General features: G+C 39.9%; 1 protein-coding gene across 7 annotated transcripts in view; it reads left to right on the top strand.

Annotated features, from left to right (window-relative positions):
* CELF2 (CUGBP Elav-like family member 2) overlaps positions 1–27516 on the top strand; it is a 548030-nt gene that overhangs the window by 480228 nt on the left and 40286 nt on the right. For all 7 annotated transcript variants that reach the window (XM_058804601.1, XM_058804598.1, XM_058804596.1 and 4 more), the window contains 4 exons: positions 666–800; positions 11193–11272; positions 16114–16272; positions 18404–18467. In XM_058804601.1, the coding sequence (XP_058660584.1) occupies positions 666–800; positions 11193–11272; positions 16114–16272; positions 18404–18467 (438 nt within the window). The remainder of the gene's footprint in view (positions 1–665; positions 801–11192; positions 11273–16113; positions 16273–18403; positions 18468–27516) is intronic.

Here is a 27516-nt window from a genome sequence, read left to right as displayed (position 1 = left end):
ATCAGAGGGTGTTCAGGTGATGTCCTGAATTATGTCTTGTGTCTTCCTGAAGGGCAGAGGGCTGTGGCACTGAAAAAGAAAAACAAAGCAGAAAAATTTAATGCATTCTTTTTCCAGAGCAGTCATTGCACATCTGCCTTTCCAGTGCCGTGCATTAAGCTGGCTGAAATTGAAAGCTCAGATAGGAGCTGCTCTCAAAACATTTCTCAGGAATATTTTTCATTAGCTTGTATCGTTACCTGCACAATCCCTTCTTCACCCTCACCCCATCATGATTTCTTTCACACATGAGGGGGATGAGGGAATTTATCTGAATTAGAATCTATGCAAAGATATCTTTAAAAGTGTCTCTAACGGAGGATATTTTCCTTTTAGAAGCCGTGAAGGGGAGGTGTATGCAGAGTGACTAAGACAGCCAATTAATATGTTTTATAAACAGCAGGCACCACTAAAAAAAAAGGAGACAGAGAGAGAAAAATGAGATATTTGGGGTGGGGAAGGAAGGGGGAAGGGAGGTTGTAAGTATAAAGTGTTTGCCTTAGGACTTGTCTTCAGTTACAGAGCCTGACTCACATGACTGGAGCTTGGTTTGATGTGGTAATGAAGCATTGATCACAGCAAAAAGATGAAATGGCCTTTGCTCATTCATTATTTTTATCTTCTAGCTGTGGAAGACAGAAAATTGTTCATAGGAATGGTTTCGAAGAAGTGTAATGAGAATGATATCAGGGTGATGTTTTCTCCGTTTGGCCAGATAGAAGAATGCCGAATCCTCCGGGGACCAGATGGGCTGAGCCGAGGTGAGTGTGCAGCCTGTAAAGTCTCTTTCCTTAAGTGCTAATTGGGAGCTTTATGTCACAGCCAAGGTAGGCAGAGCTGCTGTCTGCAGCGAGGTTACCCTGTAATACGTCCCACGTGATGAGGGTATCCCACGTGAACTTTTCACAGTGACTGAAATTATCACCTTTTATTTCCAGTGTCAGAAAGGTCTCGGTGCCAACATATTAACTTGTGTTATCACCCTGTTTGTCAGCTGGAAAGGTTCCTTTGCACCCTGAGAAAACACCCTCAGTTTTCTGCTCTCACAAAATCAAAGTTGCTCCCCTGACCCCATTTCTGCTTTGTAGCACAAGGCCAAAGAAAACCACCTAAAAGGACAGGACTGTAAATGACTGCTTGAGGGCATGAAGGGTGATGGGAACTGGCCCTCGTTGTAGCACTATCTCCTCCATTCCTGTGTTTTCTGTAACTCTATGCAAAACATAGGTCTGCTGTAAGTGAGAAACAAAGAGCTTACCCTGGACCTGAGAGCTTTGCCTGGACAAAAGTTTGTAAAGAGAGTTTTTTAATCTGGCGCCTCTACCACAACCCAAAAACCAGGGCAGAGGTGTTAAGCATCACCATCAAGAGTAGTCAAGTGGCCAACCTGAACTTGGAAATGAAATGCTGCACAGATTTCAATAACCAGTGATCCCTTCTGAGTGCAAAAGTACCTTTTAGGGAAAGGCCTTCTGAAAACCTATTGAAAAGAAAGATAAATGTATATTGATGATACAGACTGCATCTTAACTCCATGGTATGTGGACTTGAATTTATTCTCAGAGCATGAACCTCCTCAGACCATCAGTGCCAGGGGTTGCTGAGTAGAAAAGGAAATAAGGATAGTCCCATCCCTCAGTGCAGGATTATGCTGTTGTAACCTGCCACAGCCATTTAATGGCACAGAGAGTAAAGTAATCTTAATTGTGGAGCTGTGAAAAACATCACATCTATAGGAAAAACAAATACATAGAAAGTACACAGTTTATGCATTTTATTACATTTTCAAAAGGCACAGAAAAAGGTAATAGATATGCATATCTATTACCACTTTGCATATAGATATGAGTATCGATTTAGATTTTTTTTTCTTTAACTTTGGATCTATTTGTTTCTAATAGACAATAAGATACACAAAATTTTGTGCAACAATTTGTGCATGGGGGTTTCCAGTTTCTATAAAACATCTATAAATTTCAGCAAAGGAAGTGCAGGTATTCCTATATATCATGGCACTGCTTGGAAGAATGTACTGTACTACTTCTGAACAATAAGGAATTGTTGCAAAGTCACTCTTACAATAAATAGGGAGCCCCAAGAAAATTATGCACTTACAATTATGTTTTGTGGTCCCCAAATTTTTGAGGCTGGGATACAGCTGTCCCTTCAGGCAAGTAGAGCCTCACAATCATGGTTTTTGCCTTGGGGAAGATTAGGGCACAGGTCTAAAATTGGTTAAATCAATAGCTCAATAAGGAATGTTTACTGATGGAATAGAGTGTTGCCATTATCTTCCTAGACTGAGGCAAAATAAGTATTTCTGATTTTCACTGATTTCATTGTGTGAGCAGCACAAGGAAGGGATGATGGAAGACACAAGTGGGAAAGGAGCTAATTAACTGCTGAAATAACAAGATCTGCACATCAGATGTTTTGAGCCCCAAAAAAAGATTTAATTGACTTGTCAGCATCACCCAACAAAGAAATGGATCTTTCCTGGGATCCATAAAAATCCCACTGCATACTTGCTTTAATTCAACAGACTCAGTATAGGAGCATAGAAAAGCTAATTATGAAATCCAGCAGAGTAAGAGAGGTTGGTGGAGTGGTTTTGTTCTGCTGTGAACAGCAATCTCACAACAATCAGGAGCTGAAATTCCTAAGCCACATCTCCAATGTATCAGGCAGGGCAGAGCTGTGTGCTGGCCAGCACAGCTGCACAGCTACAGTGCTGCTCTCTCCTGCTGGAGGCTGAAGATCTCAGTCCAGGTAGGTCACACACCAGCGAGCACAGCAGAGCTGCATCCTCTGCGCCGCTCGGGTTCATTTCGGTCACAATCACGACTGATATTCTATCATGCCCTCATGCCTCATGCCTTGTTAAACTCGAATTGCTTTCTACACACCCATGTTCACACTTCAAAATGGGTTCAGCTGCGCCAACCAGGTTTTTCAGGCAGATTTTTATCAGCTTCACAAAACCACCACTCCATGAGAGAAGGCAAAGTGTTGTGAAAATGGTTGGTATTGCAGTCGAAATGAAAAGTGTTGAGGGACATCTGCAGAGGAGGGAGCTTGACTGAAAAAGCACAAGGTGAAAAACTGCTTCAGGAGGGAGAATTTACACTGTTGAATCTTTGTAAAGAGCTCCAATCATTAATGAGTTTTAATTCATGTTACCATTTCCAAGATATTAATTCCCTTTTCCACAAACATTATTTATTTACTCATCACCCATCCAGATATGCTTCCTTCCTAGACACAGAGGGGTGAATGAAAAATAGTCACTGTCTGAGGAAAACCCTGACCTGCCATGCCAGAGCCTTCAGGAGCTCAGTTCAGTGCTCACAGCAGTGAGATAGAAATATGGTCCAGTAAACTCTGTTTGGTATCCCTTTTTAATTGCCTGGCAGGTACATCTCATGGTATCTCAGATGAAAAAAGCTTGAACAGTATCTTACTTGGTATTTATGCCAGCTTTTAAGCTTTCTTAAAGGGTTCAGGCAAATAATCTGCATTACCAGCAGATAGTTGCAAGAAATAGCTCCAGGTTACATGACTCAGTAAAACAGTTTTGGTTTGGACTGGGTTTGGATTTTTTTTCTTTAGTAAAGACTAAAAAGGTTTTGGTTGACTTTTATTTTAGCCCATCTACACTACATCAGCAACTTTACCACTGGGAGGGTAACAGTCTGCTTTTCACTCACAGGCAGGATTTAGGGTTGCATTGTACCACATGGGCTCCAGTAGAAAGGAGAAATCCCATCCTGTGGCATTCAGGGGAAATGTAACACTTTGTGATGAGTGTGATATAAGTGCTGAGATAAAGGGAGAAGGGGAGAGAGATGGAGCTCATTGTTTCTATTGTAGTTCCTAACCAAGAGTTGACAGAACTTTAATATTAAAGTCACACTCATTGCTGTCACTACTCATAATGGACTGTCACTTTTTCCACTCCAAATTCCTATTGTCAGCTGTTTGAAAGTCAGCTCTAAAATGAGGCTAAAGTAATGACACAGAGCTCCAGTGGTGCAGCAGTGTATTTTAAAGAAACTGAGATTTTCTTTTTGGCTGAGTCATGTTTTCCCCCATTGTTAAGAAATAAATAACCATTGTTTATACCTGTAACTTGCTATATTTCAATCAGCCACAAGAATAGTCAGCAACCATAGGGCATTGCCTTGCAAAGGCTCTGGGATAGTCCCTGTGAAATTAGCTGGCTGGCAGCGAATAATTCCTAGCTGTGAAAGGTATTAAAAACTAAAAATACCCTGTTGGCTGTAGAGATAAAGAACCCAGGGACCCAACAGCCACGGAGGCTGGCTGCCTCTTGAGCAGGGTTCATGGGATATCTAAAGAAGCTTGCCACTTCCTGCACAATATTCTTTATTCAGAGAGAAGGATTCAGCCTGCAGGGTTGTTTAATCCAGCACTTTTTCTGAAGAGCTAAATATGTTTCACAAAAATTCATGATTGTGATATCATGTGCTAAGCTTCATTATAATGAAAAAGTAGAAGTGAAACTGCCTCAGATGATTAAGATTTTAAATCACTCATTGTAGACGGCTTAAGGAAACTTTCAGACCTACTGACTCCCAGCACTGTGTAATGTCTACATGACCACAGATGCCAACACAGACAGCCAGGCAATGAGAGCTGGAGTGTGCAAAAATAGCCAGAAATCCCCAAGTTTGATTTGTAGCTGTGTAGCTGTGCCACTGATGTGCTGTATTGACCATAGGTGAGTTGGTCACTCATCATCTCTGTTATCCTGTTGTTTAAAATAAGGGTACTGATGCTCCTCTGCCTTTGTAAAATGCTTTTTTTAGATCAGTGGATCAATATCTCTGTATCACTCTAGGAATTATTACCATCTGTAATGATGATAAAAAAAATCCTCTTATCCTTATCACAGGAGCACCACATAACAAATTATTCTGCTGTATTGCTAAGTGCAGATTTATATATCAGATACCAGAAAGAAGTCAACTGGGTTAATAGCATGCACTGAAAAAACCTGCTAATAACATGTAGAGAGAGTTGGATATACCATGAAAATTGTGAGAAAGCTCAAAATGCATTTTTCTACATCTTCTAGGCTCCTAATTGCATGATTTTTTAACAAAACATTGCCAGGCACATGGGACAAGCAAACATTTCTGCAGACATTGATTACAAGGATTGTTTTTTTCATTCTTTCTTTGCTTTAAGAGCAGGTTAGAAATGGAATAGTGAGATACACCATGGTGAGGCAATTTAATTTCTTGAAAATCCATTCAGAACTTTCAGATTCAAGGGTTTTCTGGATGAATTAGTAAAAGAAAATTAGTATTTGCATCACAATTAATTGCAGGGAAGGATAGGTGAGGGACTTTTATGCTGGGGTTTTCTTTCCTCTGTATATTTACTGCTCCTTTCTGAGCCAAAGTAATATGAAGTGCCAGCTGTGGCAACACCCTAGATTAAGGGTTACTTTCTGAATAGTGTATCAGTAAGTGATGGGAAGCAAGGACATGGAAGTGCTGTGTTTTCAATAGCTCTTCAGAAGCACGTCCGTGCCTTATGCCTTTTGCTGCAATGTGGTAACATTTTCATTTTTTCCAATCATTATGGCACATTTAATTTTGTTTTCCCTTGCTGAAACTCTTTTGCAGCTGGGAGGGAAGCAACACATCCAACTGACCAATGTCTCTGCTGGCCTTTGGCCAGTGGCTACATCTCAGATTTCCATTACTGCAGTTTTGCAGCAATCCCTCCCAAGAGGCAATCCTGAAATGAAATAATTTGCAAGAGGCTCTATTCCAACAAGAAGATCATCAAGGCACAGTTAGAGAGCATGGTCTTTGGTACCCATTTAATTCTGGCTTTGTGTAAATTCCACTCCTGAAGTCTGTGCTTTGCAGGGTGGGTAATTGAATGTCCAATTAGAAATGCTTCGAGGGAACCATGAACTTCAGGAAATTTAAAATCTACAACCTGTCATCTAGTCAGTAGTCAAATCAGTAGAGCTGAAGAGCTGAGACAGTTACAGGATGTGCCTCTTGTTACCTTGATATGCATAAACTGAAGAGCTTCACTGTGGCTTTTTCAAGTTATTTTCTTTAGACTGAATTGTTGCACTTGGTCTCAGACCTGTCATTGTGTGTCTTAGGTAATACTTAACAACCAGATGTCACTACAGTAAACAATTTGATGTACAATTTAGTTTGTAGATTAAATGTTTTTTAGCCACCAAGACAGATTTTTGTGTGATGTCTTCATTAGAAGGCTGTTTTCCAGGATGCTCTTTCCTTCAGACTGGGCTGTATTAGAGCAGGAAAGGAAAAGGAAAAGTCTACTTTGCAATCTCAGCTAGAAACATTTTAACCCAACTAGAGCTTATTTTTATCACACTTCAATTTCCATAGCTTTTTATTCAAGCCTTATCTTTTCTTTAAATAGAAGCTTTCATCTCAGAGGATCCCAACTACTCCTTGCAGGAGTATTTGGCAGCTTTTCACTTTTGTTTCTTTACAGAAATTGAAGAAAAACTTGTTTACAGTGTCCTGGGAAGCTGTGGTGCAACCATTACAGCACCAGCTGCGCAGCCAGCGCTCTCAGCACTGCGCTTGCTTGGGTGGCTTTGGAAATCTCTTGGGTCTCCTTCTGTGTCAAAACCCTGGTTTTAGACTTCCAAACAATGTCTCTGCATTTTGCATCTCCCTTTGGCTTCACTTTAAATCCTCTGGTAGAGCACAGTGGTTTCACAAGGGAGGTTTCTTGTGTAGGTGTGAACCTTACCTGAAGCTTCCATAGATAAAAATGTTCTCCTTCACTTCTCAGTCAGGAGTTGATGTTGTATTAGGCTGTGCAAGAACTCCTGACTGAATGTTTCTCAACACTTCTAGAAAAACCTGAGATGAGAAGAATCACATGCAGCAGGAGCTGAAATGAGGCAGAGCTGAGCTTTTTTAAATATTTCAAATATTCAGTCACTCCAGCAGCAAGCCCTAGGTTTGGGATGGCCAGGATCAAGGAGGAGGCCTATCACATTTGACTGCTTTTTCAGAATTCTCATTCAGTTTGTGGTGGGAGAGGGGTAAGGAGTAAGTTTAGATGTTCTCCCTGTGAGTTTAGATGTTCTCTCAGCCAACGTGGCAGATGTGATAAAATTTCTCCCATGCCAGGGCTGGGTGCCTTACTCCAATTCTGCCTGGAGAAGGAAATTACTTCCAGCAGCCTTTCCCCAGTCACTCATTAATCTGCTCTAGGGGGTGAGAAGGCAGCCTTGAAGAAGCAGCTCAAATTCTTAGATCTTCTCTCTCCCTCCCCTTTCCTTCTGTCAGTAATTCCTGACATTTTGAAACCAGAGCTGATAAATAAGTGCGAGGTGTCTTGTAGGCTGGCTGTTTTTACAAAACTATCTATTTTTTGGTGTAGCTAGGTAGCTGGGTGTACAAACTGAAGTTATTTCAAGCCATTAGCTATAGAAACATCCCCCTCTCTATATTTTCCCTCCCAGAGATACCACAGCTCCAGTAAGAAGGGAATGATTGAATATCAGGACTCGGTGGGGTAGAACAGAAATAGTTTGCTCGTAGCTGTGGGTTGGGAAGACCTCGCTCCATGGCATGCCAATCAATGCCATGTTTCATAGGGTGAGGTAAGAGGCCATGGAAATCTTTCTTGTTTCCTTGCACCACAAGGCATGAAATCTGATTAGTCCTGTCCTCTTCTAATTGTGATTTACGGTCCTGAAGCTGGCAGTGTGTTCCCAACAGACCACCTGCACCCGTGTGACACAGTGAGTGAGAGAGTGCTGGAAAGGCTTTTCCCAACCCTTCAGAAACATAAAGAAATGAAATCCAGTGTCCTTGAATTACTTCTGATTAAATTCTAGGTGCCCAACTAAACCATCTTCCTCCAGTGCATATGTGCCCCACAGAGGATAATCAAGGTCCTGCCATTGACCATGGCAGCAAATACAAGCATTTCAGAACAGCTTTTTCTGAACACCTAAAATATAAATGCAAAGTGATTGAGTTAAATAGACCAAATCCTGTGACATAGACTAAGCTCTCATCCAGTGTGGCAGTCTGTTCATGAAGGAAAGGAGTCCATAGTTCACACATAATAAAATAGATATGATCTCATATTCCACGCACAATAAAATATATATGCACACACAATAAATATATAAATGTTGTGTGTGTGAGTGTCCAGGCTTGGTAGCTGAAAAATAACCCTTGAATGTGAATACACGTAGTAATGTCTGGATGGTTAAATTAACAAATGGTTAATTGGGGCACTTGATGGCAACCTCTTAAAGTTTGGGTTTTCAAATAGTTCAGAAATAACATTGTGTACTGAATTTTTGCCATGTTATTGAGGTAAATTGGAAATTTACTGTGGAAATGGCCACTGTCTATTGGTGGGAAATGGCCTGCTGAATGGAGATAACAAGGGGACTTAACCTTGTAGCCTCTGGCTGGCAAACCCTAATTAAAATGCAGCCCCATCCTCTCTGTGGAATGCTGCTTCCAAATGCTCATATTCAAGCTGCATAACCTCATTCATCAGGCATTCCCCTTGCCCAAGGAACAAGTTTCTTTCAAATTGGTACAGAGATCTGCTACAAAGGTCTTTTTGCTCCATGACAAAGGCAACGAGACCCATGCAAATGGTTTTGGGCTGAGGAGTGAGGAGGAAGGCTTTGCAGTGGTGTTGGGCACTGAAAGTACCCAACAGCTGAGCCCTGTGGTTAAAGAGAGAAAGCTCAGGGGAGGGAAGGGGCAGTCTGCTTTATCTTGAGAGGAATGCAGCTTTATTTCTCTGCTGATTCACATTTCTTTTGAGACCTGCTAATTGCAACATCTCTCAGTAAGTTACTTACAGCAGAACTGCTGGGGAGAAATTGTGATAAATGCATAAACTGTGTCTTACTGATTTTTGTTGACATTTTACATGCTTCTCATGCATTTGAAACCTCCATTCAGTAATTGTCACTATAGTACACACTCCTGGATAGTGAGAACCAAAGTGACTGAAGCAGTTTCTTGACCATTATCAACAATATTATTCAAGGCTCTGCATGGGGTTCCTTGCCTGCCCTCCAGTATATCTCCATTTGTGCTCATCCCCCACTGAATTTGCAAGACAAGAAATGAATAATGCTAATAACAGAAATGGTATTAAGAGAGATTACTTTGAGACTGATGGTAAATTTGGGCCTCTTTAATTTTAGTGCACAGCAGCAATATGGAATCTAGGAGAAGTACTGTATATTATTTACCCTTCTACTGCACATTTTGTCTAGATTGCTGTACAGAAAGCTGGTTTGTTACATCATATTCTTTGACAGAAATATGTTGCTGAACAAGACTAGTATAGCATTATGTGGTGTGGCTAAAGAGTAGTGAGACATCATCAGCTGTTTTGTTACCTAAGAAATACAGAAGGTCACAATGCTGTGGTGAAGTTTGGGTAAAAGAATTTTGATTTCTGATTTTATGGTGCTCATCTATCGGTCAGAGCTACATAAGCCAGTTTAGGTTCTTGTGAATCAAGGGCCTTTACATTAAAGAGAAAACAAATACCGCATGATGCAAAAATGCATTGACTTTATTTTCATGACTAGATGTAGTGCTTTTGGGTAATGATCAGGCATTGCTTTCTCTTACTGTTGTTTGATTAAAATGTGAATACAGTCTTGACTTGATAATCTTACCAGGTACACACAGAGCTAAAAAGAAAATGTATTCTATGCCTCAAATTGATTTGCATAACCTAAACAATCTGTTGCTTGCTGGATTGCAAAATGGTTTATTTTGCCCATTGGCTACAGGGGCAACAATATTGTATTTTTGATGCCAGAATGTAGCTTTCATGCATTAGCTCTAAAATGACAATATGCTTTAGCCTCTCAGTGCTTAGATCTGCTTCATTTGGAAATCTTTTAAGTAGTAATAATAATAATGTTTTGAGGAAATTGAGTGGAACACTAAATTATTCTCTGAAACCTAAGTTCAAACTGTGCAAGGCTAAGGGAGCTGAAAATCAATGCACTTTTAAAGTCATTAGAGATCACAAGTGAAATAAGTCTGTGTTGCTTTAGCTAAGCTTTTAGTGTGCCATGGTATTATTACAAAATCAGCCTGAATCTGCATTAATTTCACAGTCTTTTTCTTTAAGATGCCCAAGGGTGCATGAAGAATAAAATGTAAATCTCAGGAGGCAATGTTTTTATTAGCCAAAAGGGCAGTGAGTCATGCACTGAAAACGTTGACCTGCACCATGCCCAGTGTAGGTATGGCTGACAATAGTAAAAGGGTGGAAAAATAGCCCAGGCATTAGCCTACTGGCTTTTCATTATGATTTTAAAGGCTGAAGAGGTGAAAAAAAGAGTGATTTTTTCAGTTATTCATGCACATAGCTTCAGAATTGTTCAATCTGGCAGTAGCTTTCATGGATCAAAGAATTATACTTGTACCTAGAACTCAGAGAAACAAATACCATAAGGATTTTTATTTTTAAAATGTTATTTTCTTAAATGTTGAGATTCCACTTACATTACTGAATTTGTCTGAGTGTTTGCACAAATAGTCACAGGATACACAGTGGTGTTTTTCTCATTCTTATTTGTATGATACTTCTGGGTGCATCACAGTAATTTGTGATGTTATAGACCCCTTTATTAAATTCTCAGTTCAACTGTCAGTGATGCCGACATTTATTCACTATCCACAGTTTACCTACACAAAAGCCAGAGCAAGCAATTGTTAATGCATGGTCTGAATAGATTTAACTATGCAATCCAAAGGCTACATAAAAGCCTTATTTATTTCAAACCCTGTGGCTAAAGAACAAAAACAGTAACAAAACAGAACAAACAAACAAATTTTAAAAAAGAAAAGACAAAACAAAGCAAACAAAAAATTAAATAAAAACCTTTCTTGTCACCCATCTCCACCTAATTTTTTTTCTTTCATCTATGGTCAGATTAGCAAGTCAGCACTGTCAATAAATAAACTAGAGAAGTTGTTTATTTTTATGTACTACTGAGAACAGTGTCGTCTTGTGGCCGTTCTCGTAGACTGTGTTGGTTTAACAAGCGTCCAACCCTTTTGTCTTGTTGTTTTTTGTCTTTCCTGCTCCCTGTCCCCTTGTTCCCACAGGCTGTGCGTTTGTCACATTTTCTACAAGGGCAATGGCACAGAATGCAATCAAAGCCATGCACCAGTCTCAGACCATGGAGGTACAGTACTGTATCATTTGCCCTTTCTTTGTTTTCTTTGTGCAAATGATTGCGAATGGTAAAGCCATGCTCTCCTGGATCAGATCAGACACATGACAATCACAGATTCAAATTTTTTACCAGCTCACTCTACCTGTCTTTGTGAAGCTTTATTTTTATCAATCACGTAAAAGAGCACAATGAGGCTGCTGTATGGTATCCAAACACAGCTCTCAATCCTATTTTCAGTGGCATTCAGCAGAAAATATAAAAGCTGTGAATTCCACTCCTCAGTTATACTCAGAGTATCTCTGATGAGTAAATTACCTCTATTTTTAACACACGTTCCCCCTAAGAAAAATCTTAGCTTCTTTTAAATAGATTTCTAAGTGTTGCGGTTTGCACTGCTCTGAGAAAAAGCTCAAGAGATTTAACATGGCCACACTGAGTTACTAGTGCATGTGTTTTTCTGCAAATAGAATCTCTTTTTAAGTTAATATTATTTCGCCTCCTTCATGTAGCCAATAAAAATGCTAATGATGACAGAGCATATCGGAGTGTGGCACTTCCTGCAGAGCACCATCGTGGCTGGCCCCTCACAAGCAACACTCTTCATTCCCTCCAAACTGCCTCTATGGCCTCGTATTTTATCATGATGAGCAGCTCAAAACTTTGAACCAGTTCACTCAATGTGACTTCAGCTGCTGGCTAGCGATCTGGTCACTGGAGTGGTTATTGAATGCCACAGCTTGTCTGGCAATCTCAAAACTTTTTTCAGTCTGTGATTTTTGTCATGGTCTTTCAGAATTTTGCACAAAAAACCGCACAAGTATGAAATCTTTACTTACTCTGGATCTTCTAGCTTATCATTGGAGAGTGCATGTTATACTGTATTATGTATACTGTATCTTCGTGTAGTGATGATTTTTCTCAGAGGTGGCATTGATGTTATGTGCACTTGTTTCTTTATTTTTTATTTTATTTCTTTTTCCACCAGGACCTTTCAATTTTTTTTTTTTTTTTTTTTTTCTCTCAGTGATTTTCCTTTGCAATGCTCTAGTCTCCCAAAGCATGCTGGGTGCTAAACAATCATTATTGCGTCATGTCGTTGAGCTGCTTTGTGTAACGAGCCAAGGGGGGACACCAGGGGTGGGAGGGTGGACAGAGGACAAGGAGGAGGAGAAGATAAAACCCAAGCCAGTGCATGAAAATGTCACTAACTGTTTCCTGTATAGTACAAGTAATGATATCAGCATTGCAAAGCTGTTGTCTTTCCAAACATCACGTTTGAATTTGGTTGAGCTTCTTTTATAATCAATGTGTTTTCTTTTCAGTGCAATGCATTTTTAGACCCTGGGTATACAGTTTTAGTTGAGAATCTGCCAATGAGATGAGAACAAATGAAATTATCTTTACTAGAAAGCTGCTTTTATACAGTCTATGCAGTCTGATAGTATATTGTGAAAAAACTGCCACTTTGAGTCTCTGCAATAATACCTGTAGTAATTTGTCTGCCGTGCACTGCTCCATTAATTCAGATCTATATGTTTGCTGGGTTTGATTCCAAGTAAAAAAGAAATGTTTATTGGTAATATTGTGTTTTACCTATATTTTCCATGTGTTTTAATGCATTTTTCCATCTAGCAAAATGAATTTTACACAGCTCTACTTTTGAAGATGATAAAATAAAGACATAACACCTCCCAGACAAATTCTCCCACTCCTCTGTTGTATGCAGCACTCCAAAAGAGGCTGCATTTTTGCAGGATACTCTTAATGAGATTAGTTCTGTAGAATAGTTACTCTTGGATCAAAATCCCTCTCAACACCTTTAGAGACATCATCAATGAGATCCCCAAATTGGCGAGGCAATTGCAGATAGTTTGCCCTTTGAACATCTGGGTCTTTGCATCAGTTGAGCTTAGGCTGAGTCCCTTCTTGGAAAGAAGCTCCCTCTCCGTGGAGGAGGGACTCAACGTGACCACAGAAAAATGTGAAGGCAGCACCAGCTGTTGGGAAGAAAATGGCACTGAATGGCATGGAAATGTGAAGCCATTGAATGAGGAAGGGAGATGCACCTTGTGTTTGTGCTGGAAGCTTCCCCTCAAGCTAGGAAATAGAAGTGCATAAAACAAGAATCACCCCGTAGGCAGGAAAAAAAAATATTCTCACTTTTGCCAATACTCTTCTAGTGAAAAGTTAAAGTGGGTTGACTAGTGTTACACGTCAAACCTCAGCCTGAAACAGCCATCTTGGACACTTTGGTTTCATGTTATTTTGCAAATAAAAGTGGGCTTAGGGGAAGATACGTTGTAGACAATTGCATTTCAACCCAATTACTACAGATTTTTCCCCTCTTTTATTATTTTCAGTTCTTTAGCATGCATCATTGACCAAAATGAATTTTCAAAGAGGGGTAAGAAAGAACAATGGGGTTGTTAAGTCCAGATAAACACGTCTCATAGAATAATGCATTCTCTTACTGCTCTTTCCACCTGACTTACTGACCTGGTTAAATCAACTGATTTTTAAAATATGATTGCTGCTTTAAAGTGCTCTTCTATTTCTTTTCTGTGGAATTTTTTTGTTTGTTTGTTTGTTTAAGTGATTCAAATGCAGCACCAGTAGAAGACACTAATTTGTTATCATGGAGTAAATTTGATACAACAATAACAACAATCCTTTTCTCATATAGAGCCACTTGCTAGATATAATCTCAGTCTTCAGAACGTTTGCTTTCTTGAAAATGATGAAGTGATGAAATATAGAGCAGACAGTGAAAAAATGAATTATAGATTCATAAATTGCAGAGATATTGTTTTTATACAATTTACTGACATTTAAGCATTCATAAATATGTCAGCTGTAGTGTTGAATGCTGAACTACCAAACTGAAAACCAAAATAACCATATAATATTTCTTCCTTTGAAACTCATTTCTATTTCTTTGGAAATATACTTGATTCTCCTGTACATCCAGGCAGAAGGCAGTACATTCCAGTTGTTCTTAGCCCAGTGTTACCAATAATGTTATTTGTAGCTCGTATAAGATAGAAACAGCTTCCTTTTTTTTTTTTATTAGCAAAACCAGAAAAATCTCTCTCACATCCTCTACCCCCTGGCTCCTTTTTCTTTCTTCTTTTTTCCTAAATGATCTTATTTTTAATATTAGTATAAAAATCACTAGAGAGAGGTAATTGTGTAACAAGCCAACTCCTTCATAATCTTTATTTGATTGCTGGAGTGTTATGGATCTCCTTTCTTCCTCTCTGAAACACTAAAAGACATTTTTACAATGAAACACACAGGAAAGGAATTGGAGGTGGAATAATAAACCACAAGCAATGATTTTCTAAGATAATTCTAAAGGAACAGTGTTGATGGAAGATTATTATTATTATTATTATTATTATTATTATTATTGCTGCAGTTTATTTCATTATTTTATCTGATGATTGGGAATATTTTTATCACTTGTCCTGGTGTGAAGTTTTTCAGAGAAAAGGTACATGGCTGCTTTTTGTAACTAACTGAGCACAGGAACTTTTCTGAGGATGTTCACAGTGTTGTGAGAGCAGCCATGGGAAGAGTAGGTGAAGTAGAACCCTGCTCTGTATCCCTCACTATACACTTTGGCTCAAGCACTGCAGTGTTTCTTGGACTTGAGTCACTTATCACTCCTGCCATTGTGTTCGCATTGAAGTTAGACAAGAAATTAGTATAACAAAGCATGGCAAGGGAAGTTATTCATTGGGTGCTCTGAAGTTGAAAAGCAGTATGAAATGGATTGACAGACTCATAAAATGCTTGAATTAATTTGAAGAACTGAATCATTGCAGTATATAGCTTGCTTTCTTGATCTGAGAAAAATTAAGACTTGAAAGGTTAAAATATGAAACATTTCTTAGCAGGGAAAAAAATAGAGAGAAATCAACAGAGACATCTTTCATAATCACATCTCATTGTCTCAGTGTCTTTGCCCAGGAAAGCCCAATTCAAAGTCCAAGGGAAATTCCAGTTTACCTCAAAAGTCCATTTGGTCTGTGACCTCCAACTTCTTCCCAAGGGTCCCTCAGCCATGGGTGAGGAATAGGCTGCAGACCAGACCTCTAGCTCTTTCTTACAGCTTCCCTATTTCCTAAGGCATCTTACAGCCTTGCCATACCATGTAACAAGAGGCTGATAGAAGCAATAGAAGAAGTGGTGTCAATCAGGAATGGGCTGCTATCACCAGAACTAGTCCCTTTTGGTCTGCATCCTGCCCTTTGTTCACATCTCAAGGGTGCTTGGTACAAAGTGTGCCCGGGCGCGGACCGCAGGTGGGTGAATTGACCAGGGCTCCTTGCTGTGAACAGTGCCTCGCTGATGTAAATGGGTGCTGAGGTAAATCTGCTGCTCCCAGTCTCTTTAGGGTGCACACACCAGCTGCACTGAGCCTGATGGCACAGCCAGACCGTGGTTGGCTGTGTGGTCCCTGGCAGCACGGAGGTTGGACACCTCTCCCTTTGGCGCTGCCTCGGAAACAGACTGCAGACAAAGCATCGCGTCCATCTCATCAGCTGTGAAGCTTAATTAAAGAGGACTGGTACACTTTGCTGTCTCTGGCAGCAATTTTGATAGCTGGAAGGAAAAGAGAGCCTGAGGAAAGGTGCTTTATAAAAAGAGCTGGGGAATCAATAATTTCTCCATAGCCTCTTTTCATAAGAACCTGAAAAATCTTAGTCCTTACCAGTGACAAAGAGAGGGTGAACGATCTGGCTGTGCCAGTGCCAGAGGCCCTACAGGACATGGCTGAGCTCACGAGGAGAGGGTGGCCTGGTGTGATTTAACCTTTCTGTCTTTCCCAATCTGTCCAACCACAGGGCTGCTCTTCGCCAATCGTGGTGAAGTTTGCTGACACCCAAAAGGACAAGGAGCAGCGGCGTTTGCAGCAGCAATTGGCTCAGCAGATGCAACAGCTCAATACTGCCACTTGGGGAAACCTCACAGGTCTTGGAGGACTCACACCACAATATCTAGCTGTAAGTTCACTTCAGAGGTGGTGGCTGTATTATGCTCTATTTATTTTAGGACCATGGTAAATCCCTGCAGTAAATTGCTAAATTGTCCAGGATACACAATGAGTTTTCTTCTGGGTGTGTTTATCTGCAAAACAATTCACAGATTCATAGAAAGGTTTGAGTTGGAAAGGACCTTAAAGATCACCTAGTTCCAACACTCCATTGTAAATAAAATTTTATTCCATTAGTTTATTTGGGGTTTTGAATGCTAGAGTCTGGTTTTTGTAGCTGGAATAAAATTAAAATTCTTCCTTAGGGGAGGACAGATAGGCAGCTGAACTCTGTAGAGGCCATATCCATATGGTACAGCCTCTAAACTAGAATGTTGTGGTTCAATCATCAAATTTCCATATTTTCATTTGGAAATGGCTTTTGCTCTAATGCACAGTCCTGCCAATGCTAAACATGCATGGTTCATATCCCCTCACACAGAAAGTGAATGTGGCCAGGAAAAGCCATAAATTTAAAATGGCCTTTTCCTTAGTCCATTTGTAAGATGAGAAACAGGTGGTAGCTGCTGTCCCTGCTGGAAAATCTGGAATCCACAGCCATATATCTTTGGTGCTAGATGGCCAAGAGAGGCTCCCCTTCATCACAGCTGAGAGGGAGCCTCTGCCTTTTGTGCCTTTGGAGTTGGGAGGTCTGTTTGAGGAGCTTTTGGATAACTTGGGGGTTCCTCATGGTTCCAAGTGAGACAAACATAACCTCACCAAGTACAAGGCCAAGTACAAGGTCCTGTCCCTGGATCAGGGCAATCCCAAGCACAAAAGCATGGATCGAGAGCAGCCCTGAGGAGAACTTGGAACTGTTGGTGGATGAGAAGCTTAACATGACTTGTCGATGTGCACTTCCAGCCCAGAGAGCCAGACACGTCCTGGGCTGCATCCCCAGCACTGTGGGCAGCAGGTCAGGGAAGGGGGTTCTGTCCCTCTGTTCCACTCTGGTGAGACCCCACCTGCAGTGCTGCATCCAGCTCTGGAGCCCCCATACAGGAAAGAGACAGGCCTGCTGGAGCAGGTCCAGAGGAGGCCACAAAGGTGGTCAGAGGGTTGAAGCACTTCTGCTATGGAGAGAGGACTGGAAGAGTTGGGGCTGTTCAGCCTGGAGAAGAGAAGCCTCTGGGACCTTTGAGTTTTCCATGCCTGAAGGGGGCCTCCAACAAAGCTAGAGAGGGCCTTTTCACAGGGGCATTTAGTGATAGGACAAGGGGTAATGATTTTAAACTGAGAGAGGGCAGGTTTAGTTAGATAAGATACACAGAAGAAATTCTTGCCTGTGAGGGTGGTGAGAGAGTGGCACAGGTTATCCTGAGAAGCTGAGGCTGCCTCAACCCTGGAAGTGTTCAAGGCCAAGCTGGATGGGGCTCTGAGTGACCTGATCTAGTGGAAGGTGTCCCTGCCTGGGACAGGACAGTTGGAAGTGGAGGAACTTTGAGGTGCCTTCCAAACCAAACCATTCTATGATTCTGTGAAATTGATGTGTATATATGTATTGTGTATATATAAATACATCATTTGTGTGCATACAATGTTTTGATACAGCGATATAAACAGCAATTTACCCGGCAATTAAAAATATATATTAGTACTGAGGTTGGCTAATTAATGCTGAATTAAGGCTAAATTGCTATATATACAAATCCCAGTCTAATGAATATCTGTGTGCTTGATTCATACAGATAATAAAGAAAAAACTGAATTCACAGGGGTGGGGAAGAATGGACCATGATTGACAGAGATGAGTTATGGTAACTACTAGACTACAGAGGGTTGTAATTAGTCACACTATGTTGGTTTAAATAGATTTAACACCTGGTTGTTAAAATGAATAAATTGATTAATTGTTTTAAAGCAGCCATGTTATTGAGTTTCCCTTGTGTCTCTGTGTTTCTTAATAGAGATTAGACATTAATATGGATTTACAGCATTGACTCTAGGGATGTTCATTCCAACAGCAGACAGAAGCAAGAGACTATATAAATGTAAAGGAAAGCAGAAATATTCCAAATGCGAAATGATAGCTCATTTTAGTTTTATCTTCATTTGTTACATTACTGTCAGATAGATTGCTGTGCTGTGTTGTTCATTTGCAGCTCCTGCAGCAAGCAACTTCCTCCAGTAACTTGGGTGCCTTCAGCGGCATTCAGCAAATGGCCGGTGAGTTAAAAACCCTTTCATTTTGCTCCTGCTATGTTTTGTGTTCTTAAGCTATTGAATTCTGTACCTCTAATAATCACATTGTCAGGGGGTGGGGGGCGTGTTGTGTATTAAATGTGGCAGATGTATTGGCAGGGGACAGCTCACGGTTCAGCGTCAATAGAAACACTTTCACCCCTCTTTCAGAACTGAAATTAAACCCAGTGCTCCCAGGTTGTGCAAACAGTTTGTCTTGCATTAGTCACCTGCCATTTGGCCAAAGTAACCAATTGTAAATTGCAGGAGAGCTCTTAGTCCCTGCAGCTGTATCCTGCCCTATGAAAAGTGTCAGGAAAGCAACAGCAGGATTACATTCTAATTTCCAGTGAGATTTCTGTGTCCTGAAAAATCAAATTAATGGCAGCCCTCAAACATTTTAATAATATGTGGTGAGGAAAAATGTTCTGACCTTTTTAATGAAACCCAAGATTACAGGCCTACCTTCAGTATGAATTTTCAGGCTCCTTTTATAATCACAGAAAATTAACTGGGTGCCTTTTTGACTTTGGAACCCTAGTTGGCAAAATTACACAACAGAGATTTTATGTAAAAGTATAATCTTCAGTCTGGAGGAAAAAAAAGAAAGAAAGAAAGAAAGAAAAGGGGAAAAAAGAATCAAAGTGTGAGCGGATTTGAAAGCCAGCTAGTTGGAGGGTTTCTTAGTAATGAGCTGTGTGCCAGTAGTAACTGATGTGTAGTGATTAGCAAAAGGTCATTCCCACTGTGTGACCTACCATGCTGATATCCTAACTTAACATGATGCTAGAGAAGGCAGCATGTGCAGTAAATCAGAGCACAGATGCACATTATGCCTGCCGTGAGGAACTGTTAAAAAGCTTTTTTTTTTCCTTGTTACAGGGAAAAAAAAAGAAAGAATCACAAAACCCCTAAATTGCTACATTAGTTTATTTTAATCATGAGCCCGCTGAATCAATGAAATACAGCATTACGCTTGCTTCATTATCACAAAACAAGGGCTAAAATATTCAGAAGTCTTTATGAGCCCCATTTCTCATTCTTTTTTTAATCCTGATCTTTTGCTGCTTCTGGTTCTGCTTTGAAGGAAGCCTGAAATACTTTAACAAGTATATATATACCACACTGTATAGCTATACCCCACAGGTATTCTTTGCTCAATCGTTATATTATGCCATTATTGCAGTGACATCAGAGAATAATGTGAACCTGCTGTCTGACAATATAAATTGGCCTACAGATGACAATATCTCTGAATTATTCTCTCTTCCTCAGACCTGCTGGCAGTGCTTGCTGGTTCTATTATGTTACTCTTGCAATTTGGTGGTTTTTTTCCATCAAAATAATGTGTCTTAATATGATAAACAGAACAGAGCAGTTCAGCAACAGTTTTATACTTGGGAATTTTGGAAGTGGTTTTGAGCTCAAAGATTATGTTTTAATGTTTCATATTTGGTTAGGTCTACAAAAATGAAAGAATTGGGACACTGAGGAAAAATAATGTGATATCCATTGCTTTATGTGCACCTTAGAAGTTTTTGTTGCCTATTTCTCACTGTTAGTGTAGATTCAGCTTTGTTTTCAAGAACTGTTGAAACTAAGGATTTTAGTCAAGTATTTCCAGGATGAGCTTTCAATCCAGGATGTGATTTATTCTCTGAAAATCATATGGTCTTGAGACTGAAAGAAAGTCATCTTAAGAAATCATAGTGGCACATCATTGTTACTCGAGGGATATGCTTTTTTCAACTGCAAATTAGATTGCTAATGCACTCATCTGTGGGATAATTTGATGACTGACTGCCTATCTTGGAAAAAAATGTATTTTATATCTTATATTCATGTTATCAAAACAGCTTGAAGTTTACTCCTTTCCCCAAAACATGTGACTCGTAAATCTTTATGTTCAAGGTAAAATTAGTGATACAAAATTGTTCTCCGAGCTGCATCTCTACATGAAAATACCAAAGACTAAGCACTATTTCATTGTTAGAACTGAGAGTTCATGTCCTCTCCTTGGAAATCAGGCAGTACCATGTCATGCAGTGCATCTGGTATTAACAATTTGTATATTATGTTTCGTGAAAGGAATAGAAAGTACTCCTGTGCCTGCAGCAAGAGCTTGCATTACCAGCTGAAGCTATCTTTGAACATTTGTGAAGGCCTAGAGTTTTTTCACTTAAGCTGTACAGGTTCATTTCACAAAAAAAGAATCTAATATTTAATTCCATATTGCATGTAGTTTGCCTATTAATATAACATTTCAAAGTGAGGAATAAAATCCAGACACAACTGAGTGAGGTGCTAAAGAAGATCCATCACTGCAGCTTTCAAGTTCTTTGAACTTTGTGTTTGAGGGGTGCAACTTTTATCCTTGAAGTCGATGGGTGTGCTTACCACGTAATTCAGACACTAAAACTTTGATCAAAAGCCACATGAGCCATTGAAATTCCACCCTTACTTCCATGTCAGGGCTCTAACATCTCTTTTGTGCTTAAATCTTGATGAAGTCACGGTTTGCTACATCAGGACTTCTGAAACAGCTACCTCCTTGTAAAAATTAGGGCCCTTTGGATCTGCAAGTGTTTATTTGTGCTGCTAAAGCTTATGCTGTCTCTGCACAGAACAGAAGTGGCACAGCACACACCCCACTGCACATGTGAAGAGTTATTTGCTATGCTCAGTATATTATTTCTTAAATCAAAGCAATTTTCTTTGCTAGCAGAGCAAAGACACTGCTCTTCAGTGTGCAGTTTTAAATTCCCTTCCCCTAATACCATGCCTCAGACTGGTTAAAGAAGTTCTTACATTGCAAAATCAGTGTGGTTCTTTGATTTTGGTGAAGGGAGTGGGATTTTTAGGTGTTTGTGATTGAAGAGTATTGGAGTTTGCGTGGTTTTTTGCAAGCTGGGAATATAGTCCAAAGAAAAATGGGGATTTTTCTCAAGAATTCTCTAACATACAGATATTAATCACTCAGCACCAAGTGTAAAAGTGAGCACTGTTCTTGCTGCAGCAGCCAACTGACCCTGCTGTACATACAGCATTGTGTGAAGTCCAAGCAAATCACAAAACTGGTTTAACGAAAATTTGAGACCCTGAAATTTGAGGGACAAAATGCTGTAGCTTGCAATTTAGCTTTCCAAGCTTTAAGGTTCCATGCCTAATTCTGCACTTTAGTTTTATCTCATTTCTATAGAAAAACGAGATTTTCATGAAATCATTCTAGTTCATTAATCAAGCCAAAGAAAACAGTGTAATATTTTGAGACTGGCAATCAAGTTGGGAGAGCTGGCACTGGTGCCTTTGGTATTACAGTAATCCCCTGCTCTTGATTACAGGCACTAATTCTACCTTGCCAAAGTCTGCTCCATTGTCCTGTGTAAAACATGCAAGGACATGCATCCTTATGAGTGTATTTCATATCCTCATTTTTCCTCCCCTTCTCTGATAACTTCTAATCCTAATGCTAATTTAAAGGCAGTGTTTCCTCCCATGTTTTTCCTCTCATGTGTTTTCTCTCCAGCCTCAGTGCCTAGCCTGCATTTTGTCTTTGGGGAGGGCTAATAATATAGATTAATTACATTATGTGGTTTGATTGTCTTACTTTAAAAGACAATATAAGCTACATTAAACACTAGCAACCTTTCAAGCAAGCAAAAATTCCTCCTTCAAATACATACAAATTGCATGGGAATCTTAGTTCAAAGGAGATTGATGTTGCTTGAATGTTTGAATTGAATTTGGCTGGCACTGGAGCAGGTCCTAAAAGCTGCAGTTATTCAAACCAACCTGCCTGTTTAAGAGCTTGGGAATTACAATACAGATAGTGTAAAAGGAAGTTTACTATTGCTAGGGTGATTGTAGAAAATATTTCAATTTTTTCAATATTTAAACAATGCACAGTCTAGGAAAATTTTCTACAATCCAATAATGTCAAATGTTTTGGCAGGAAAAAATATTGGTTCATACAGCAATATTTTTGTATGTGTGACCATTCAAAACATAAAAAAATGTACAGTACTCATAAAAAAAAACAAAGGGCTTCTCTTAATTTCATTGAACAGACAGTGTATTTTGTATTTTGCTTTCTGGAGTTATACAGGAGGGGAAACCATGGATTTTTCTTTTTCTTTCAGGTCCCTAAGCCCTTTGCAGCTGGGACTTTCTATATTTTTCCAATGTATATATTTTCTCCAGTGCTGTCCAAGTTCTCTCATAGTTGGGTTGCATTTTGGGTTGAACTTCTGGCCCTTTCTGAGCCCTGCTCCATCCATTCCACCCTTCTTCCACTACCCAAGCCAGATTTCCTCCTGTTGCAGAGTCTGTACGAGCAGATGGGTGAGAGAAAGTCTGTGAGGTTCTGCTTTCTGAATATTTTCCTCTAATTGTTGGATTGGCTCAGTGGATCTGGAGGGACCAGTTGGAAGCCAGGACCATCTGCACAGAAGCTCTACACTTTTGCATTGGCCAAAGGATCCTTTATATCCTCTGACTATTCCATGGCTTCATTCCAGCAAAGCCATACAGAAGGAGGATTTCTCCTGCTATGACCTCTGTAGGGATATCATATTAAAAGTAAAGGTCACTGAGAAACTGTTTCCAGCTCAAGGGAGATAGCTGTTTCTTAAAGATAACTAGCAGTTTTCAAAATGTTGACCTCAGGGACCAAAAACATTCAGCTTTTGTAACACTAATTCCACTGAAAGTCCTAGTTATTTTAACACATAAAATTAGCTTGCTTTTTTTCTTCTTCTTCTTTTAACTAATAAATTAAACAACTCTGTTTAGCATTTTTGGAGAGACAAAGTTTGCAGCAAGTGAGCCTGTTCACAATCCACACAGTGCTCCTTCTCAGAGGAAAAGGAGAGGCACCTTGAGAGGAAAAATCAGTGCTCAGCAGTCAGGAGATGTGCTTATTCAGGTGGTAAAAGTGCACGATGTGCAAGTTTGGCCAAGTCTGGGCACAATATCTGTAGCTCTGTGTGGGTTTTCCATAACCAGCAAATGGAGGGTGAGAGGGATTTTTATTGCCTTAGCCAGTCTGTGGATGGAATTCATCCAACTGAGCCTGAGTAGTTTGCAATGTAGACATCCCATCTCCCTGCAATGTCAGTGAAGAGGGAGTCACTCCCAGGCAGTGATTCATCCTGCCAAGGCTGGGGTTAATCTATTGTATGGATATTAGGAAAACACTCCCTGTATTAGGAAGAAATTCTTCACTGTGAGGGAGATGAGGCACAGGTTGCCCAGAGAGCTGTGAATGCCCCATCCCTGGAAGTGTTCAAGGCCAGGTGGGACAGGGCTTGGAGCAGCCTGGTCTAGTGAAAGATCTCCCTTGGGAGGGCTTTGGGCTTGGAGCAACCTGGACTAATGGGAAGTGGCCCTGCCCATAGCAGGGAGGGTGGAACCAGATGGTCTTCATGGTCTCTTCTGTGAGTCAATGGTTCTATGATTCTTTTTTAGGATCAGATTATTTCATTACCCCCTCTCTTTTATTTGACTATAGCAATAGCCTGAGTGAGTAACTTTTTTTTGGACAAAATTAGATCAGATGAATCCTTCCCACTAGGACTGAAGAACTTTTAATGGACAAAACCACCCTTCTTGCCAGAATGTGTTTGGAGCGTGTATAACCTGAAAATGGGCTGCAATCCTACATAAGTCAACAAATGGCTCTAGGAGTGTTTGAATTAGATGATCTTTAAGGTCCCTTCCAATTCAAACCATTCTATGATTCTGTGAACCTGCAGTCAGATTTAAGCACGTACTGTTAAAATACAGGGCAGAATCAATTGTGGACTTAAAAGTTGTTTTAAGGGCTTTGCTCAATCAAAAAGTAATTGGTCAGGCTACCTCAAGCACTTTTCAGATAAGCAGCTTTTCTAAAAGCAGCCACAGAATATATATGGTTTGATGGAGGTGGCACTTAGATCTCCTGTCTATTTTAATTCTTACAATATTGCTGGAATAGCCTCACCCTCCACACCTTTATACACATTTTACCATCAGCATCCAAAATGGCTGATGTCAGTGTTAGCAAATAGTTGCTTTTTAGCCTGAAGATGATAAATTTTACCTTAATCCACATTTTTTTAAGCTGCAGCCAGGATTTAATTCAGGTGGAATAAATCCTAATAATTGAGAAGGATAAAGTTTCCAAAGCAAAGGAAGTCAAGTCAGTGGGAACTGCTTGTGAGCAATCAGATTTGGTTCTGATAATCACCACTGACTTTCAAACTCTCCATGCATACTGTGCCACTCAATGTAGCTGGTGCCTTCCTTTTTTTGGAATTTGTGCTGTAAGCAAATCTCAGCTATTTTCTAATGTGATTTTATTATGGTTTTAGAAACCCAAGAGCTGATGAGGCCTAAGAAGTCTTGAGGAACTGCTTGTGACTCCGTTCCCTCCCCTACAAATACCCAATAATTCCAAATTTACAGTTATCACAGGAGAAAAGCTGCAGTGACTGAAACGAGGCAAATTACTTCATTGTATGAAAGTTTGTGTCAGAGGCAGCACAAGAAGTTGTAAAATGTAAATCTCGTGCTCTCAAATTTTCCCGTGTTTTCACAGAACTGCATCTGTGACTGTGCAGCACTACAAAAATTTCCTGTGAATGTGCTAATAGGCCTTATGAGAATGTTCTATCACCATCCATCTGTCACTTTTTAACAGGCCTGATTGGCAAGCACTTGTAACAACTGACATCTGTTCTCGCTTATTGATATGTAGATTTATGGTAATTGCTGTGAACAATAAGACACAAAATTACCTAAGGTGAACATTAAATTAAATTTTCATGCCCCTATCCTTATAAATAATTTTTTTTAAAATCTTAAGTTTCAAGCAAGGCATACTGTGCATCTGTTTTGTATATAATTTAATTGTTTTTTTAATCTGCCAAATAACAAAATGAAAGTTGAATTTCTTTGCGATCTTGAATATTTGCCAAGCTGATAGCACATTGGTAAATACATGTTATTAAAAATGGAATCAAACTGTATTGTGAATCTGGGTTTTTTAATCATTTCCCTTTAATTCCCAACATTGTCTCCATCATGAAGATCAAGAGTTATTCCTTACCCAGAAGGGTTTTTTTTTTCCTCTACAGGAAGATAATAATTTTTCATGTGCAGCTCTGCCTATAAGGCTGTTCCTCAGAGTTAAGCAATTTGCATTTCTTCAGAGAGAGGTGCATTTGCTGAGTGAGCAGCACTTTCAAATAAAATCCATCTACTCATTTGCTGTCCAGCTCTGTTGTGGGATTTGGGACTGTTTTGGAAAAAAAAAACTGTAGGATGTGAAATGTGTGAGGAGTGTGTGTGAAAGGGGAGAGACTCAGAGAGAGCAGATTCATCCCACAGAAATGCAGAACTGTACCTTAGCTGAGGTTCAATTGAACCAAAACTCCCCATTTGAAAGCAAAGCACTTTTGGGATCCGGGACTTCAGAACATTTGGTTTCCCTCCTCCAAATTTGTCCAAGCAAATGGGATGTTGACACTCCTGACAAGTTGATGGGAGAAACCAATAAAGAGGGAGCAGAGATGGTAAATTCCTGGGGAATGTGAAACAGTGATGACAGGACTTATTTTTCAGATGTTTGAGCAGACAGAGGATCGATCCTAAAGAAGATGCATATTAAGTGATAAAACTGTTGACAAAGCGGGCTCTAGAGCTCGCTGGGTGACAGTGTGTGCCATGAGCCCTTGCTGACACCCACATTTGGGTGCTCAGCTCAGTAGGGGTCTTTGCTGTCCTTCTCTCACTCAGGTGTGACAACAGCCAGCAGGTTCTTCTCCTGCAGAAACCCTGTAACACCTGCAGGTTGTTTTGTGGCCAGTGTCTTACAGTCACTGCTACAGTAAAGCAAATTGGGTGAGGAGACAACTTCATCACCACCAAGATCTTGTTCATTCAGCTTCTTTGGGCTTTGAAACTCATTTGCCAAATTGATGGGTTCCTCCTGTTCTTATTTAGAAAAAAAAAAGTTTTTGTGGAACGAGGCAGTGATGGTATTTGTTTGGCATCCACAGAGGTGCAAAGGGTGATTCATGAGTGCAGAGACAGCAGTTGTTTGCTCTGTTGCATGATGGCCTTGTCTGGCCTAGGCTGTCCACTGGAATAATTCTGTTTTCATCACAATTATTTAATCCTACCATGTATACTATTTAAAAGTCCAAAGGAACCTTCACACAGAAGAAATATAAGCTGGTTATGACTGATCCTTTTGATGAATAACTAAACAGTGGGTGATAGAAAGCCATTCCTCTGGAGGAGAGCAACCCACTGCTTTCCCAAATCCTTGTTGCAGGATGGCACGAAAACACAGCCTCAGTAAAGATCAGCAATGTTTGCTGGATATGCTTTGCTGATTACTTATTCTCCTTAGGAAATAGGAAGGTAAATTATAATTTAGGACCAATATCAATCCAGGATGAAAATGAATTCCATATCTCATTTTGAAGGTTACTGACTGCTTTGTTTGCAAAGATTTGGGTCCTCATCTTTTCCATCCCCAAAATCTTGTTTGAAATAGTCTGCAGTCTTATTATCAATGCAAGATAATTCTTTGGTGGGGAAAAAAAAAAACTTACACCCAAGGCAAGCCAGTAAGTCAGATGAATAATTAAAAAAAAATTTTAAAAAAGTATTGTTTGCATACATGTGAACTGTGTCTTGCAAAATAGTTTGAATTAGTAATGTTTGAGAAAAGCCTTATCTTTTAAGTTGGTCTTTAGCCTCCAAAAGAAACCTTAAAGAAGTTTGGTCATGTAATTTCTCCAAGTGTCTTGTTCCAGTTCCAGACTGTGAATTGGTGTATATTGGATCAACTAAAATCTTAATTCCCACCATTGCAACTGTGTCAGAAACTCCAACATTTGAACTGAATTTGAGACACCGACATTAGAACCTCAGTCAAATTAGGTGCTCACCTGAGGCCTGACCTGCCTGTTGGAACATGCTGTATTTAAATTTGGGGCTTTATTCAGAAATAGATGTTTATATCAAGGTTCATTTCACAATCCCT

The sequence above is a fragment of the Ammospiza caudacuta genome, chromosome 5 (genome assembly GCF_027887145.1).
Source record: "Ammospiza caudacuta isolate bAmmCau1 chromosome 5, bAmmCau1.pri, whole genome shotgun sequence".
NCBI classification, from domain to species: domain Eukaryota; kingdom Metazoa; phylum Chordata; class Aves; order Passeriformes; family Passerellidae; genus Ammospiza; species Ammospiza caudacuta.
Note: the sequence above shows the minus strand (reverse complement) of the source record. Positions and strands in the feature narration are given on the sequence as shown.